General features: G+C 39.8%; 1 protein-coding gene across 2 annotated transcripts in view; it reads right to left on the minus strand.

Annotated features, from left to right (window-relative positions):
- The window catches only part of WIPF3 (WAS/WASL interacting protein family member 3), a 90973-nt gene that overhangs the window by 61889 nt on the left and 10498 nt on the right, over positions 1 to 18586 (minus strand). For both annotated transcript variants that reach the window (XM_082661422.1, XM_082661421.1), the window contains exon 2: positions 4990 to 5106. In XM_082661422.1, the coding sequence (XP_082517548.1) occupies positions 4990 to 5049 (60 nt within the window). In that variant the 5' untranslated portion in view covers positions 5050 to 5106. The remainder of the gene's footprint in view (positions 1 to 4989; positions 5107 to 18586) is intronic.

Raw genomic sequence — 18586 nt, forward strand, 5'->3', positions numbered from 1 at the left:
ACCTTCTTTTAGGCTTTGCCTAGGCAACCCAACTCCAAAGAATTTATCATCTGGTCAGAGACCCATATAGTCCCTTCCTCTTTTGTAGATAATGTTACACAATTGGGGCAAAAAAGAAGAGAAATCACAGGCCCTCAAGGAGTTCCTTCTCACGTCTTGGACACTACCAAGAGGCCAAAGAAGATTTGAAAACAAAAGCTCAGTAAAAATTTTGCTGCGTTTCAAAAATCAAATCCATTGTATTTTCTTTAGATTTTTAAAAAAAGTTACATCGTGTAACCAAAGCAACAATAATTTCATTATAAGTGGACCAATGTACCATGTGGGCAATTTTTATATGGTTTCTGGATTTCAAAGGGATGAGACAAAGGAGTAGTGCTCAAAAGACAGGGAAATAGGGGCAAGAAAAGAAGGGAAACCAGATGATGAGGGCTGTCTGGCTTTCACTTAGAGCCTGCTTCAGAACTTCAGCAAGGCCCATCAGCCCTTTTCTCGGTTCCAAAGGATGCACATCAGGGAGAGGAGGAGACGAGAATGGGAGGGGCAGGAAGGGGAAAGGTGAGAGGTTAGGAGGGAAAAATCAAAACACTTTTAGCCTTGGTCTAATCCCCAGATCTTCCAGAGCTAAGGTGAAACCTGATCAGACATATCACACAAAATGCCCCCTCCTTGCAAAGATTACATATAATAAAATCTGCCACGCTGGTCCATAAGCGTAGATGTTTAAAGTCCTGAACACTGCTTATGAAGAGTTTAACTCCATTTCCTAATGCTATTTACACAGATATTCATTCAGTCATGCATCCATCCATCCATTCATTCAATGAGTAGCTATTGTGAGCCAGGCACTAGGGACAGAAAAGACCACAAAACAGAAAATGTGGACCCCAGTCAAATAAAAACTAACTGAAAAACTGATAACTGCTATGAAGGAGGGGTTTAATAGTATGTTATGAATGCCAGTGTGGGGTGTGAGGAAATGATGCTTCAAGGAAGGGACACCTGGGCTGAGCTGAGCAGAAAGAGCTTTCCAAGCAGAAGAAACAGCCATGCTAAAGTCCTGGAGTAGAAGACATGGGGAGAGGGGCACCATATGAGGTCTGAGAGGTAGGCAGGGGCCGGGTCATGCAAGTGGAGCGGCCCACAGTTAAGAGGGGGATGGGAAGCCCTTGAAAAGTGATGGGGAAGGGGACATGATCTGATGCAAGTGTACCAAGATCACTGGCTGCTGGTGACAAAAGGAAGGCTGAATGAAGCCAGCTATCTTGTAGGTACACGTGTTGGCAAAACTTCTTCCGTAAAGGGCCAGATAGTAAGTATTTTAGGCCTTGTGGGCCAAGAGGCAAAATCAGGGATGTTCTGTAAGTACGATATAGCAAAAAAGAAAACAAATTCCCACAAAATTTTATTGATGAAATTCAAAACAAAATAATAATAATTGAATATAATTTTTAAAACACAGGTGAACTAGTGAGATGAAAAGAATTCTTCTTTGGGGGGAGACAAGTTGTTTAATTGGTGCTCTGTCACCGTAACATAAAAGTACCCAGAGACAATATGCAAATGAATAAGCATTGCTGTCGTCCAATAAAACTTTGTTTATGGACTAAAATTTGAATTTCATATATTTTTCATATGCACAAAATATTATTTTTCTTTTGATTGTTTTCAATCACTTGAAAATGTAAAAACCATTCTTAGCTCGAGGGCTGTACCAAAACTGGACCATGGGCTCTGCTCTAGTTTGCCAACCTCTGTCGTAGAAGGTCCCACATTCTGGATATGCCTAGTTGCTTGCTCAAAGAACACTAATTTTTGGCAGGTCACTGCAGGGTGATGCTATGTATTTCTTGTTGCATCACAGCAAAAGGCTGTGTAAAGGTCATTCTATGACAGGTGACACTTTGATCCCTGTTAAAGGTACATTTTCCCCTTTGTAATTAGAAGTAATCTGTGGGTGCCACTTGGGATCCTGTGAACATCCTGTTCTCCAAAACATTTCCCTAAGTGGTTTTAGGTTTCACGAATGATCCTTGCCTGAATCAATTATTATACTGGGAGTTACAAAATAATTTTGATATGATTTTCAGTGCTACCTAGAATACTGTTTTGTGGATTACATAATCATTTTTTATTGAATCTTCTGGTTTTAAATATTTAGATTGTTTCCTTTCTTTCTTTTTTTTTGGTTGCTATCACAATAATGCTCTCATTAATAATTTATAGCTAAAAATTTCTCTACACTATGAGTTACTGAAAGGAAATTACTCGAAGTGAAACTAGGTCATTGAGTACAACCACTTTTTAAAGGGACTTAATCCATATTAACAAATTGTGTTTTAGGGGATTATACCAATATTTGCTCCTATTAAGAGGTATAAGTGCCTGGTATAATAAATGACTATATGCCACAGACTTCTTAAATCAAATCATCCAACCTTGTGTATGGTGGGGGTGGGTAAATGGGAAGGGGGCAATGGATGTGCCTGTAGCAGTAAATAAATAAATCAAGCACTAAAAAAAAATGTTATAAGTGCCTGGTTCCTAACACTCCAGGCAACATTTAAAAAGTACCACCACCAAACTGATAGATGAAAATGATTTCTCATTATTTTAATTTGTGTTTATTCAATTATAGTGAGGTTGAAACATTTGTATTTCTTCTGCCTGGTCATATCCTGGGCCCATTTTCTACTCATCCTTTCCATATTGATCCCTAAGAGCTCTTTATATGCTCAGGTTGTTCATCCTTTGCCTATAATATGCACTGTAAATATTTTTCCCAGATTGTAGAAAAATGCGTCTTAACAAAATATTAAAGGACTTCCCTGGTGGTGCAGTTGTTAAGAATCCGCCTAGCAGGGGACATGGGTTCAAGCCCTGGTCCAGGAAGATCCCACATGCTGCAGAGCAACTAAACCCCGTGAGCCACAACTACTGAGCCTGCACTCTAGAGCCCACGAGCCACAACTACTGAGCCCATGTGCCACAACTACTGAAGCCCACATGCCTAGAGCCCATGCTCCGCAACAAAGAGAAGCCACCGCAATGAGAAGCCCGCGCACCACAACGAAGAGTAGCCCCCGCTAGCCACAACCAGAGAAAGCCCGAACGCAGCAATGACGACCCAATGCAACCAAAAATAAATAAATGAATTTACAAAAAAAAAAAATTAAAATTTACATGGTTATTTTCCTCCTAAATTGATCAGTTCCTCCATGAGATAGGTAGCAAAAAAAAAAAAAAAAAAAAAATTTAGGAATGGGGAAGGGAATGCAAGAATTATCCAAATGCAGAATTATTTTTGTTTATTATGAACTTAAGCATATTAAAAGAAAAAGACTCCCTAATGAAATTTAAAATTTTATTATCAGCATTCAAAATTCTTTTCTGGTCTTTCCTATTTATTACATATATAGCAGATTTCATGATGCACAAAATGTGCCTTGTTTTTAATTCATCATTCCATATCTACTTTCCATTATCAGCACAGTTATAAATGTAATTTTTAATTAACACTTTAACATAATGCAATTTTTAATTAACAGCATGACAATACAGTTCATTTAGTTCTCATAAACCACTTAAGATCTAATTTTTCACTAGAATAAATAGCGTTGCTGTGCACATACTGTATAAACTCTTTTTTGGTTCCTTTAGGGTTAAATTCTTAAGTCAGTCTCAAAAATAAAACTACTTGATTACCAGGGGAAAAAGCAATATATTCAGGCTTATTGTTTTTTGTCAGAGAACACTCCGGAAAGACTCATTCAACATTTGTTGAGTCCCAGGTATGTCACCAGCAATGTTTAAAAGAGTTCATTTCCCCAAGTCCCCAACAATATGGGTTTTGATAAGTTTATTTATTCTGGCTAAGTTTATGGACATACTGTGGTATTGGGAGTTACTTTAAGTTGTGCTTCTTCAGGCCCAGCAAGTCTGTGTGAGACCCACATTATAGTTTCATGTATGCTTCTTTCACTTATAAACTGTTCATCTCCATGCCTTCTTTGTGTCAAATTCGGCAGTGGAAATTCAGTACTGATTCCTATTCTTTCTATATATTGGTCAGAGAGCTTTCAGGTATAACTCACATCATGTGCTTTCCTTCCACTCTCTTCAAGGGCAAGGGCCAAGTTTCAGGAAGGTGTATGCCCCAGCGCTTCAGATACGGTCAGTGTGCCACGCTAACGTCATGGGGGTGACATATGACCTCAAGCATACCCTCGTTCTCACCAAGGCTGGTGACCGTGCAGCAGGGCCTCAGACCCTCCTTTCATAACCTATACTCCCGCGGTCATGTCATCCACGCATCTGTGGAGAGGTGTGCACCCCAGCGGCAGGATAGCGGGTAAGGCTCTATTCCTGGCCCCAAGTGTCAGCAGTGGTAAGGGTGAGAAGCCCTGTCCTAAAACAAAATAACCACTCTCTGGGCCTCTCCTAAGCCCAAACCAAACTCCAAGGGAGACAACACAAAGCGAAACAGACTGAGTTCAGTCTCGTGCAGATGGGGAGATTTCATTTAGAGATTTATATTTTGTTGTGCATTTCACATGACACTCCTCTTACTTGGTCCCAGAACCTGGCAACTGAAGCCCAAGCTACTGTTAGCACCATCCAGATCACACACTGGAACTTGACTCTGAGCACACGCCTCCTTGGCTATGCACTTCAGCGTGGCCTCCCCTCTGAGGTTTCCCGTGAGATGAAACAGTCGATTAGGGAGACTCTGGGAAGCCTGTATCGAGCAGCAGGAATTAGAAGAGAAATCATGTAGACGACGCTGAGGTAGAGGGTGGGAGCTGCCACGGAACGGGAAGGGAAATACCTGGCCAGGCTGGTTTGGAATTAGACCCTGGAGCCGTAGAGCCAGCTACCAAAGATGCCACCTGCCATAGCAGAGCTGGGTGGTGGCTGATTCTGAACATTTAAAACCTGCTCAAGTGTATTCAAGTAAACCAGACTGAAAAAGAAAAACCCAGGTCTTACCGGGGGCGCTGATGGGGGGGGAGGCGGAGGCAGAGGTGGCAGTGGCGGTGGCAGTGGCATATGTCACAGCGTGGGTGTTTCTTTCTTAGGAATGGTCCCAGGAGAATGGTCTCTGCTCTGAAAAGGAGAAAACGGTGAGTTTAAACTTGGATGTCTTTATTCACGCACAGGTAATACACGTCAGGCAGGCATACAAATGTTATAGGTAGTTTCATTCCTTCACTTGCCCGCTCATTCATTCATTCATCCTTCTTTCAATAAATACTGAGTGCCCACTGTGAGGCAGGCATTGTGTCAAGTGCTGGAGACTGAAAGAAATAGCTAGATTTTAGAAAGAATTAGGTGACAAAACAGATAAAATTTAGCTATTTATGTCTCAGTGTAAACAGAGCGTATTAATAAATAACAACACTTCACTCCATAATGAGTACTGCAAATAACAGATTCTACCTCTTTAAGCATTAAACTTTTATCATTTTGGATGCAATTTAAAAATATTCTGCACATACCCCCATTTTCCTAAGCAGAGCAAATGGAATGAAATTTAACCTTTTCTGAATGTGGCAGGCTCACCGGTTACTCATGTTGCCAGCCTCCAGCCAGGCTTATACGGGCATTAGCTATCTTCCTGCTTCCTTCTCTGCTGTCACTCTTAACTTTGCTTGCTGTTTTTTCTGTTGTGGTTTCTATACAGTCATCTGCGTGGGGTCATGACACTTCTCAGCAAAGACTTAATATCTGGCATTTGCTACACGGAGGGCTTTGGGGCATGCTTCTGCAAAAATGGTTATGTCCCAAAGAGTTAATATTGTAGGATGTCTGATCTCCAGATAAATATGGCATTGCTCTGTAGAGTGTGTGTTTGCATGCATAGGTTTGAATATGGATTTGTGTTTTCAAATCTATATCAAGACCCACTGCAAAGACTTAAAACCTATACTGCAGAAAATCCCCAACAGTTTACAAAAATGAGGAAAACCTAGAGAATCTAAAAACAATTTAAGCAGAAACAGAAATCAACCTCAGACTTAGGCAAGGGTAATTTTGTGTTCTTTCTGTCCTTCTAGTCACTGGAAAGCTCAAGCAAGTCCTGTACCTCTGTTTCTTCAATGCTAAAATCCTACCTCCTTTGTATTATTCAATTTTTTTTTTAACTGTACGAAGGGCCTTTACTGTTTGCAACGGGAGGCGGAAGAGGAGGGGATATGACAGCTCTGGTTCCTGGGGCAGCTCCATAGACTCAGTTGCTGCCCTCCTGTATTATTCTGTGTTAATGTTCTTATTTCCTAGAGGCGAAAAGCAATTATGTAACGTGGTACTTTATTCTTAACACAGTCCACTGGATTTTGCTTGCTTAATATATACTAGTTTTCTTTACCTTTTTAAATAGTGGCTATATGTGGCAGGCTAATCACATTAATTTCCACAACAATCCTCTAAGGTCGGTAGTTTATTCCCAACTTTATAGGTAGGGAAAATGACATTCTGAGACACTAAGTACTTTACCCAAAGTCATACACAGCTGGTAACTGGTAGACCTGGGATTGGAACCCAGCCAGGCTTATCAGGTTCTCACGTCCAGGCTCTTTTCAACGTGATTGTTTTTTTTAAAATTATAGTAAAATATACATAACATAAAATTTATTATTTTAACAGTTTTAAAGTATGCAATTCAGTGGTATCAAGTACAGTCATCACCACTATCCATTCTCAGAACTTTTTTTTTTATCATTCCAAACAGAAACTCTGCACCCATTAAACAATACTTCCCCATTCCTACTCCCTCCAAACCCTGGTAACCTCTGCTCTACTTTCTGTTACTGTGAATTTGCTTATTCTAGGTACTTTAAATAAGTGGAATCATACAATATTTGTCCTTTTGTATCTGACTTATTACTCTTAACATAATGTCTTCAAAGTTTATTCATGTTGTAGCATGTACCAGAATTTCATTCCTCATTACTCAATTATATGTATATGCCACATTTTGTTTATCCATTCATCTGTCGATGGACACTTGGGTTGTTTCTACCTTTTGGGTATCTTGACTAATACTACTATGAACACTGGTGTACAAATATCTCTTCAAGACCTTGCTGTCAATTCGTTTGGACATATACCTAGGAATGGAATTGCTGGATCATACAGTACTGGCCTGTTTTAGAATCCCCTAAAATGGTATAGACATTGTGAATGGTATAAAATATATGTATAAGTTCAATTCTGGGGAGAAAGAGTCCATGATAGTTTTCTTAAGAGTTCCAAAGAGGTGCGTGAGCTGATCTATATAGAAGACAACAATTTCCTATAAAGTAGTCCCCTGAAAGAAGGGGCTTGATAATTACTATGTCACTGCCTCTTTCCTTGATAGTAAAACTAGGACAGAAAGACTGAAAAAAAAAAAATACTCATCAGAGTCCACAGCATAAAACTATAGTAGAATTGGGCAGAGATCCCAGAGGACAGTAAATACTTCTTTCAGGTAGCATCAATATTATTTTATTATATAATCTAATACACACAGTAACATAGGGTCAGACAAAGTTGGCATTTTACTGGCTGAATGCTAAAGCAAGTTGGATGTGAGCCCACAAATTACTTGAAACAAATATAAATGATCAGTTGTTTGTATTTCAACACTTTCTTTCATAGAAGGCGTTGGGTATATTCTTTACATGATCCTTAATTCAGTGGCAAAATAATTTCAGTCAAAAATTTATAGCAGGGAATAAAGGGTTGGCTGAAGTAGTAACAGAACGAGAGAAAATATGGTCTCATTATATAAGGATTTTATCTTTTAACTAAGACACATGAGAGCAGACAGACCTGCTTCCCTTGGTGCAGAATGGTAATGGGTTCAGAAGAGTAACTTACAAAACTTAAATGTCTCTTACCTAAGGGTTTTGCCATTTATCCAAAGAAAAATGACTGTAGGAAATAATTTTAAGGAGAATTGTGGCACAACTATTCATGTAAGCCCTCAGCACACATTATATTTTCCAGCCTCCTTTGCAGTTAGGTGTGACCATGTGACTAAGCTCTGGCCAACAGAATGAAGGCAGAAGTGATGTGCTCTGTCTCTAGGCTGGCCCATAAAGACTTTCCATCCACTACTTTTCTGTCTTCCTCCATCCACTGGCTGGAAGCAAAGGTTCTACTGTGGGCAGAGCCATGGATGTAATGAGTCTGGGTCCCTGACTCTCCATTTTAAGGCCATCTGCCAAACACCTGATTAGACTTTACATTCATGAAAAATAAACTTCTGTGTTAAACCATGGAGAGTCTGGAGTTAATTTGTTAGAGTCACTAATATTTAACCAACCTAATATGGAACTAAATTGAATAGAACTGATTCTCCTTTTCTTTTTTCAAATTTTTAAAAAAATTTTTTGGAGTATAGTTGATTTACAATGTTGTGTTAGTTTCAGATGTACAGCAAATGAATCAATTATACAAATATATATATCCACTCTTTTTTAGATTCTTTTCCCATATAGGCCATTACAGAGTATTGAGTAGAGTTCCCTGTGCTATACAGTAGGTCCTTATTAGTTATCTATTTTATATATAGTAGTGTGTTTATGTCAATCCCAATCTTCCAATTTATCCCTCACCCCCTTACCCCCTGGTAGCCATAAGTTTAGAGCTGATTTTCATTATTCATGGTAGCTAAGTTCTTTACAGTTGCCATGAACACTGAGTTAGCAAATACCTGAACCATTGCTCCTAGGAGAGACCAAAGGGTTAGGCCCATGTGAGCCGCTGGTCACAAGATTTTTGTCAGCTGATTAATATATAACTTTGTTTTATATATTAGTGTTTCTGATTAAAGATACTATGTTTAATAAATTGTTGATTCATTCATATTATAACTCATGCCTGAACAAAGCTTATCTAACATACATATTTTCTCCATAAGGCAAATCACAGCCTTCCTGTGTTCAAGAACACTAGGCAGCACTATAGCACTATACCTGGGGCGGGCGGGGGGGGCACTGAAGTGAAATCACCAACAATAAGCACAATAATTTGAAAAACATGGCACTAAATAGAATATGAAAAGGACACTTGTTTACAGTGTGAGAGCTGGAACGAGAAGGCAGAGTGCTGCTCGTTCAGCCTCAGCTGGGAACGTGTGCATGACGCGACTCGAGCTTTTCCCCTCCCTGTGCATGTCTGTGAATAACCGTGAAGTCACCTCCGACTATTGATTTTGGGGTTACAAATAAAGTTTAGAGGGTAGGTGATTAGCAAACTGTGGAATCCATGAATAATGGGAACTGACTGTATAACTTTTTGGACCCCCTATATATATTCAGCACTGTACTAAGTATTTATAATACACTGTTTTATTTAATCCTCTCAACAACTCGATGGTAGATGCTGACATTTCCATAGTAGAGATAAACCAAATTTTGTCTCAGAGAGGTTATGTAGTTTCTGCTAAGTTTCAGCAGGAGTACCAGAGCTGCATAAAAGCCCTGGCCTTTCTGATCCAAAACCTCATTTCTTTGTTTTAATAACTTGGTATAATTCAGATCATATTACTTATCTACTTCCATTTTGCAAAGTATTTTAGAGACCCTCGAGTGAAAAGGACCTCCTACAGGTAAGTATCGATATAATTCTTCCATGTGCTCCCCCTAACCTCAGCATCCTTTACTCTCCATCTAGTTTTATCCTTACAAATCTGAGAGTGACCATGTGCCACTGGGCTTCTGTCTTGCTGAAATCTCAGGAATGATTTTTCAAACTCCAGGATGAAAGCATATTTTTATACTTAGTACTTGATGGCTGTGAAGGCTTTTTCTTGACAGATACAGTAATTAAGCAATTATCTAGAGAAGTATTTGTTAAAATCTGACAGTTAAGAATGCAGGGCTCCAGGAAGTCACAGGCTGTACCCATGAGCTCTTTGATGCTTTGTGCTCTCCCGTACATTTAAAAATGTCATTTTGCTCTGCAGTGTATTAAAAAATGCTTAGGATAAAAAAAGCCAGATTCTCAAAGGCTTTTATATTTTCTCCCAACTCATGAAATAACTCTGAAAACCAGCATCGAGATGCAGGTTTTCAAACACCATTAGAGGGGAGGGTGGCAAGAGGAACAGAACTAACACTGTTTCCACGTGAGACCCCGAGTGTGGGGGACAGTGCTGGTCTCACAGTCAGACTTGGGTTCTACTTCTGCTGCTGCTTTTCCCCAGCTGTGTGGCCTTAGTCAAGTTACTTAACCTAACTGAGTCTCATTTTCTTTATTTGTAAAACAGCTACCATGCTTAACTCTTAGTTTGTTATCAGAATTAAAACAAAGACTGTAGATGAAGAACGTAATACAGGTCCTGACACAAAGCAGACACTTAATTGAAGCTATATTTATCATCATCATACCACCATCCTCTCCACTGCCACAAGTAACAATAAGAAAAGGTGGGGCTTCCCTGGTGGCGCAGTGGTTGAGAGTCCGTCTGCCAATGCAGGGGACACGGGTTCGTGCCCCGGTCCGGGAAGATCCCACATGCCGCGGAGCGGCTGGGCCCGTGAGCCATGGCCGCTGAGCCTGCGCGTCCGGAGCCTGTGCTCCGCAATGGGAGAGGCCACAGCAGTGAGAGGCCCGCGTACCGCAAAAAAAAAACCCCAAAAACAAACAGTTAAATATGCTGAGCTTTGTGAGTTATTTCAGAGAGAAATAACTCATGTTCTACAATTTTACACACTAGTTGCTCTTGTCATCATCACTTTTCTCCCCTAAGTATAGTTTGTCAGATCACAGCTGTTCACAAACAGAAAATGTGCCTATTTTTAAAATATAAGCTACTATTTGACAAAAGCATCTTTTGCTGGTTCTAAAAATACATTTGAATAGGAATCTGAAAATAAGCTTCTCTGGGCACTCATAACTCTTTATGGTCTTGTTTTTGTTGTTGTTGTTTTGTTTTGTTTTTACATCTTTATTGGAGTATAATTGCTTTACAATGGTGTGTTAGTTTCTGCCTTATAACAAAGTGAATCAGTTATACATATACATATGTTCCCATATCTCTGCCCTCTTGCATCTCCCTCCCTCCCACCCTCCCTAACCCACCCCTCTAGGTGGTCACAAAGCACCGAGCTGATCTCCCTGTGCTATGCAGCTGCTTCCCACTAGCTATCTATTTTACATTTGGTAGCGTATATATGTCCATGCCACTCTCTCACTTTGTCACAGCTTACCCTTCCCCCTCCCCATATCCTCAAGTCCATTCTCTAGTACGTCTGTGTCTTTATTCTCATCTTACCCCTAGGTTCTTCATGACATTTTTGGTTTTTTTCTTAGATTCCATGTATATGTGTTAGCATACGTTATTTGTCTTTCTCTTTCTGACTTACTTCACTCTGTATGACACTGTCCTACTGAGTCCCTTGTTTCTTTGCCTATGAAGTCAGGAAAAGAGAAGAGAGATTTCTCACCTCTGCACTAATGCGGGCAAATGAACCCCGTGAGGCGGTCCATTTCTCACACTGTGGTTTCAGCAGGGTCCTGCCACTCTACCAATCAGTCATTTATTTATCAAAGGTGCCCTGCAACCAGGAAGTCACAACCCAAGAGCCCATGAGCATATAAAGCACACATCAAAATGTTCTCGAAAAACATGTGGTAAAGTTGCCAAAGCTATAAGTAAAACAATAAAGGAATTTTTTAAAAACCTTCTTTCCAGGTTATGGTGAAAATGATGTACGAGTGGTCACTTTCTCTTGTCACTTCCTCATTGTTTCAGAGCAAATTCTCTGGGCACAGTCCTCTCCTGGGACTTCCCACCTGTAAGCTCTCATGCCCACCCCCCACCAACCACCTCGTTAAGTGAAGACCATCCTCTTATTGGCCAAATGGAAGTTGCTGCTCTCACTCTCCTCAATGGTACAAAATTCCTGGAATATTTAGCTTTTTGGGGTAGGTGGGGCATGTCGATCTGAGTAAGCAAGGAAGTAGGGGATAAGGTAGGGGGAAATAAAAAGCACAGGATAAAAATGTCTTTGAACATTTGTGTTCTAGATTATAGTAAGGTAAGTTAGCCCTGATACAGCCCTTGCGATGTGTCAGGCACTATCCTTAGAACTTTTCATATATGAACATATTTAAGCCCCACAATATCCCAATTCTTCAGATGAGGAAACCAAGGCCCACTGAGGTTAAGAAACTTGCCCAAAGTCACACAGTGAATTACTGGAGGGGCAGGCATTCAAACGCGGGGTGTCTTGCTCCAGAGTCCATGCTCTTAAGCACCATGTTAACTTAAGTCACTTGTAAACATACGACTTTTTAGTTTTTGTCACATCCACATACCACCTGAACTTACTTTAAAATTGTTTATTTTGCGAAAGAAACTTTAAATTATTACCATAAATGGAAAACCAATATTATTTGCCATAAATAGATGGTAATAATAAAAATCAACTTAACGATTATTAAGATACATCTATGTACCATCTAAACTCACTTCAGGTTTCCATAGTGATACTTAAACCTTGGTGCTTTGGGGAACAGTGATCTAGAGCAGTGTTTCCCCAATTTTAATGGAGGACGAATCACCCAAGGGGTCCTGTTAAAATGCAGATTCTGATTCAGTAGCTCTAGGGTGGGGCCTGAGATCCTGCATTTCTAACAAGCTCCTGGGCGAGGCCAATACTGTTGGTCTGAATCCATACCTTGAGTACCTCTAGAATGTGGAAGCTTGTAAGAAAGGCACAATCTCCACCCCAGACCTACTGAATCAGAATCTTTGGGAGTCTCTTGTCAGCAAGTGATTTTTGTGCCCACTGAAGTTTGAAAAGCCCTGCTCTAGAACAACCAGGATGATGAAATGCCCTGCCCCATACAGTTGGAAGTTGTGTCCTCTACTGAGAAGGTTCTTTTTTCTGTAGATCCGTTTAATTTCAGCAGTCTGGGTCCATGAAAATGGCACACTGTACTTAGGACTGGAATTGACACACAAGGGAAACAGAAACTGAGCTGAGTGCCCATGAGCTGAGTGCCCATTCACCTCTTCCACAGGTGATATGAAGGGTTTCCCACACCTGAGATACACCAGCCTCGACAGCAGCTCCTGAAGTTGAATCTGCTCAGGCCTGACCAGATATGATAATTAATTATCTGCTGAAATGCTTAAAGGATTTATGAAGATTGTCCATGTGTGTTCTAAAACCAAGATACACTTTAACCACAATCTAATACGGAAGCCACTAAGTCACACCTACAGTGAGCTCAGAAATTGTTTCCTTTTATAAGACTTATTGAAATGCAAATTTGTTCCCAGATCATTGAATTCATTATAATATTTGAACAGTATTAGGTGAAAAGATATAAATAGTGATATTGATAATATTTATCATTGACTCAAGCATTTTAATTATGGACTTCCCTGGTTGTCCAGTGGTAAAGAATGCACCTTACAATGCAGGGGACGCGGGTTCAACCCCTGGTCAGGGAACTAAGATTCCACATGCTGTGGGGGAACTAAGCCAGCGCACCACAACTACTGAGTTCACACGCCTCAACTAGAGAGCCCACATGCCCAGGAGCCTGTGTGCCACAACTAAAGAGAAGCCCGTGCAATGCAACGAAAGATCCCTCATGCCACAACAAAGATCCTGCATGCTGCAACTAAGACCCAACGCAGCCAAAAATAAATAAAAATAAAATAAATTATGGCTAAATGCCATAAAAATCGTTGTGTGTGTGTTTCCCAAGAGTTAAAGGAGAAAATATTGATTTCCTGTCTTTTTTTTTCTGCCTTTGAATTAGCTAAAAGAAGAACGAGGCTTATTAAAAAGATATGATAGGGCTTCCCTGGCGGCGCAGTGGTTGAGAGTCTGCCTGCCGATGCAGGGGACACGGGTTCGTGCCCCGGTGCGGGAGGATCCCACATGCCGCGGAGCGGCTGGGCCCGTGAGCCATGGCTGCTGAACCTGCGCGGCTGGAGCCTGTGCTCCACAATGGGAGAGGCCACAGCAGTGAGAGGCCCGCGTACAGGAAAAAAAAAAAAAAAAAGATATAATAAAAAAAAAAAAAGACATGATGGGGGACCTCCCTGGCGGTCCAGCGGTTAAGACTTCTTCCAATGTAGTGGGTGTGGGTTCCATCCCTGGTCAGGGAGCTAAGATACCACATGCCTCACAGCCAAAAAACCAAAGCATAAAACAGAAGCAATATTGTAACAAATCTAATAAAGACTTTAAAAATGGTCCACATCAAAAAAATCTTTTAAAAAAATCTTTAAAAAAATACATGATACTAATCAGACATTTATAAGTAAGTCTCATTTTACATAACAGTTATGCTTCTGAAAAATGGCATCTCTAATTCTGGAAAAATCGAGGTATGCTTTAAGCATACAAAAGGAGTTTATTATTCAATGGAAACCCATAATCAATGTTATAAAATAATAAGTCATTCTACAAAATAAATTACCACCTCTTTAATTTATTTTATGATGTTGGATTTTATAAGGAGGGCATTTTTTCCTTTCTAAGGCTAAGGTGGTCATTTTGCACTTAGGATTGTGAATACTCCTAAAAATGCTGTTCTGAGAATCACTGAGGAAATAATGTTCAGACTGGAGGGGGCACAGGGAACAAGTCTACAAGACAAATTCTTTCTTTTCTAGTTTCACTCCTGAGACTTTAGATTTTAGTTTCAGTATTTTCACAGTAGGGATACTGCGCCAGCCTGGGCCAGGTCAGGATGGCTGGCCCAAGTTCTGGTGCCTCCAGTTCCCTGTCCAGTTTGAAGTTCGCTAGAATCTCAAACAACCTGTGGCAAGGAGGCATCCTCAGCTCTGTCACCAGGCACATTCTGTCCGTGGCAGCAAGCACAGTTCACTGACAGCCAAGCCTGATACACTGACTGGAGGCCTTACCTCTCAGACTACAGGGCTTCACTCTCCAGTTCACATATACTCCTTTCCTAAAGGCTCTTCGTCATGGAGTCAAGTTCTCCATTTTATCCTCCACTCTATTCTATGCACCCTATCCTCTGTCCACACCACACTTGTGATGGTTTCTTACATACCTTTTCTTTATATTTCTGTGCCTTTGTCCATGCTATGCAGGCTGCATGTGATGGCCTTCACCACCTGGAAAATTTCTACCAATCCTTTGAAACACACTCAGGTGCCAACTTCTCTGCACAGATTTTCTTCTTCCTATGCCAAAGCTAACTCCTCCTATAGTACTTTGTTCGCAATTTTATTACGGCACTAGGGACTTTGGCAATTTCCTTTCACATGTCTGTGTGTCTCCCTTCACTGGACCACGGGCTCCTCGAAGGTTCAAAGATAGGAACTGTGTCTTAGGTATCTTGGTATTGCCAAGGCCAAAGGTAGTGTCAAATACCATTGCTTTGCTGTCGCTATGGGGAAGAAATAGAAAACATATATATCAGGGGTCATGCCAACTACTTAAGCAAAAGATGGAGACACACCTTGGCAGCAGCACATTATGTAAATTGTGTGTCTACAGATTAAAAAATTATCTTAATGATATTTAAAGAAAAATATTACCAACTAAAATAGGAAGGGAGGAAAAGGGCAGGAGAAATTCCTGTCCAACTGTAGGCCTTATTATCAGTGTGGGAATAAAATGTATTTTGGATGTGGGATTCTCAAAGCTTCCAGTGCTCACTAGAAAAGCTTCACCTGGCATGTTAGAAACGCTGTCATCAAAGAGGAATAATTTGACAGTTGAGAGAACTGGTCTCTAGTTCTGGTTTTAATGGTCATCTATTTCTCCATCTGTAAAAAAGTAAAGCATGTTCCTTCTTTCCTGATTTGCATAAGTGTGAGGACCAAATGAGTATTGCTTTGAGATAAGTTATTAAACAAATCAAAAATAGTTTATGATCCTCTCCAAAAAGCAAAGTGCTTTCAAATGTAATTTTTAAAATTAAGGATATGGTGGCTTCCTGGAAATGGAAACGCTTGTCCTAAGGGACAGCAGAGATGAGGCTTTAGTCTTTTAAATTAGAAAACACTTTTCAAAATAAAGTTGAGTTCAAGGAGGTCTTCTGGTTTTCAGATGGTGGAGTGAAAATATCTCTGTTCCTTCCTTTTCTTGGAAACCATTTCAAAATAGGAAGGAAAGGGAATCTCAGAAATATAAACTCAATTGCAGAAAGTAAAAACTAGATTTCTGTAACCCTGAATTTCAATAAATGAGACAGGGCTGCCTGCTGCCCAGGATGATCAAATACAGGGTCTAGGTAAGGTGTTGTAGAGAGTAAGCCTGTGGCTGCAGACCTCAGACAAAGTCCACACAGAGTCATTCTCCAGAATAAGAAGCTCTGGCTCCTCAGTGAGGAAGCCCCACCAACACTTGTTTAGAGTAATGGAAAAGGGCGTGTAGGATGGCACAGGAGCGACCCTGGACCCTAGACACATGAGGGAGCAGGGAAGGAGGCAAAGACAAGCCATTCCAGTGGGTGCATGGCTAGAAATGAGGAAGGGTGAGGGAGAGAGTAAATTATGAGCAGCCTAAAGCCTCTCACTTTCTCTCTCTTCCTCTCATCCTCCCTCTCCCTCTCCCTCTCTCTTCTCTCTCTCTCTCTCTGTCATAAGGAGCACTTCTCTGACCTAAAGAGAACTCTTCCTGGTCTAGAACCTGCCCTGATCTTTTCCTTAAACAAATCTCCTGCAAATAGTTGGTCTAAGAAGAATTCAACTCATTCTAAGATGAATACTAAATAAAAGGAAACGGTGAAGAGAACCAGCACAAGATCTATACAAGAAAACTAGAAAAAAAAAGTGGGAAAAGGAACAGGACAAAGGACAGATGATAGATGAAAAACACTTATCAGAAAATATACTTCTGTGAAGCAGATGAAAACAGTGACAAGGTATAAAATTATTAACTGAAAAAATTTTATGAAACAGTTATCCCTTTAAATTAAGGACTCTAAGGAAAAATATAAGAACTCTGAGAAGATGTAGCAAGGCAATAGGAGATGAAATATAATGTGGGAGAAGTGAAAGAGAAAAATGAAGACCAAAAAATGTCCTAGTGTATAGCACAGAGAGCTATATTCAATATCTTTTAATAACCTATAATGGAAAAGAATTTGAAAAAGAATATATATTTGCATATATATATATCACTGAATATACTGAATCACTTTGCTGAATACCTGAAACTAACACAACATTGTAAATCAACTATACTTCCATTTAAAAAAATGAAGAGCACACTACAAAGAGCCCAAAGAAAAACAGGTATTGTTGAAAACACACTGAGGACCATGGAGAATTGAGAAAAATAAATAAAATGAAACAGAAATGGACAAAGAATTTAAAAGTATTAGAAAGAAAATGATAGATGTGGAAGACAGACAAAAAAAGATACATGGTTTCACTTAATAAAAGACACAAATGAATGGAAGAGAATAAATATTCAAATACATAATCACAAATATATAATGTAAGAAAAATTTTCAAAAATAAGGTTTAGAGCTTCCCTGGTGGTGCAGTGGTTGAGAGTCCGCCTGCTGATGCAGGGGACACGGGTTCGTGCCCCGGTCCGGGAAGATCCCACATGCCGTGGAGCGGCTAGGCTCGTGAGCCATGGCCGCAGAGCCTGCGCATCTGGAGCCTGTGCTCCGCAATGGGAGAGGCCACAACAGTGAGAGGTCCGCGTACCGCAAAAAAATAAAAATAAAAAAATAAGGTTTAATTCTATAGATTAAAAGGCACATGATATCCGAAGAAAAATGATATAGTTTTGGAGACATATTAGACGTGCCGCAGTATCCCAGAGAAATAATGTATGATCCAAAAGTTTATACCCAGCCAAACTGTCACTGTGGTCAAAAAGCAAGTATGACAGATGTTTTTAAACATGCAAGAATTATGTTTCCTGAATATATATTGAAGATACTACCATAGGAAAAACTTCAGCCAATTAAGAGTTGAAGAGAGAAATTAGGGCAAAAAGAAAGACAGTATTGAATTAACCATAGAACCAAGGCAGAAGAGCCTATGAAATTATGGTAACAGAAATGACTATAACTACTATTAATCATGGCAAAATAGAAAGATATAACTAACAAAAGTTGTCAGGTAAAAGGGAAGATAAAGCAAGAGATAATATATATATATATTAAGTTCCTTAGCTTACAGACAAAAGGTGGCTAAAAAAATCTTTATTTTTAAAATCTCTTAAAATTGAGATATAATTGACATACAACATTGTATTAGTTTTAGGTATACAACATAATGATTTGATATATGTATACACTGTGAAATGATTACCTGTTTGCTATGACTTAGATATTTAGATTTCTTAGCACTTTATAGTTTGTGTGTATGTATTAATAGTTTGTATTGATAAAGCAATTCTTTGTTTAACAGGAAAAGAAAGCAATGACCCAACAGAAAAATGGACAATGGGCCAAACATATCACAGATGAAGAAATACAAATGGCATTTAAACACATTTGAAGGTGCTGAACCTTATTGATAATGAGACAATACAGGTCAGAACCACACCAAGATACAATTTTTCACTTAGATTGACAAAGATCAGAGGTTTGGCAAATATGTATTAGAGAGGGTGCAAGGCATCAGACGCTC

Source organism: Grampus griseus, assembly GCF_964374135.1.
Source record: "Grampus griseus genome assembly, chromosome: 9".
Taxonomy (NCBI): domain Eukaryota; kingdom Metazoa; phylum Chordata; class Mammalia; order Artiodactyla; family Delphinidae; genus Grampus; species Grampus griseus.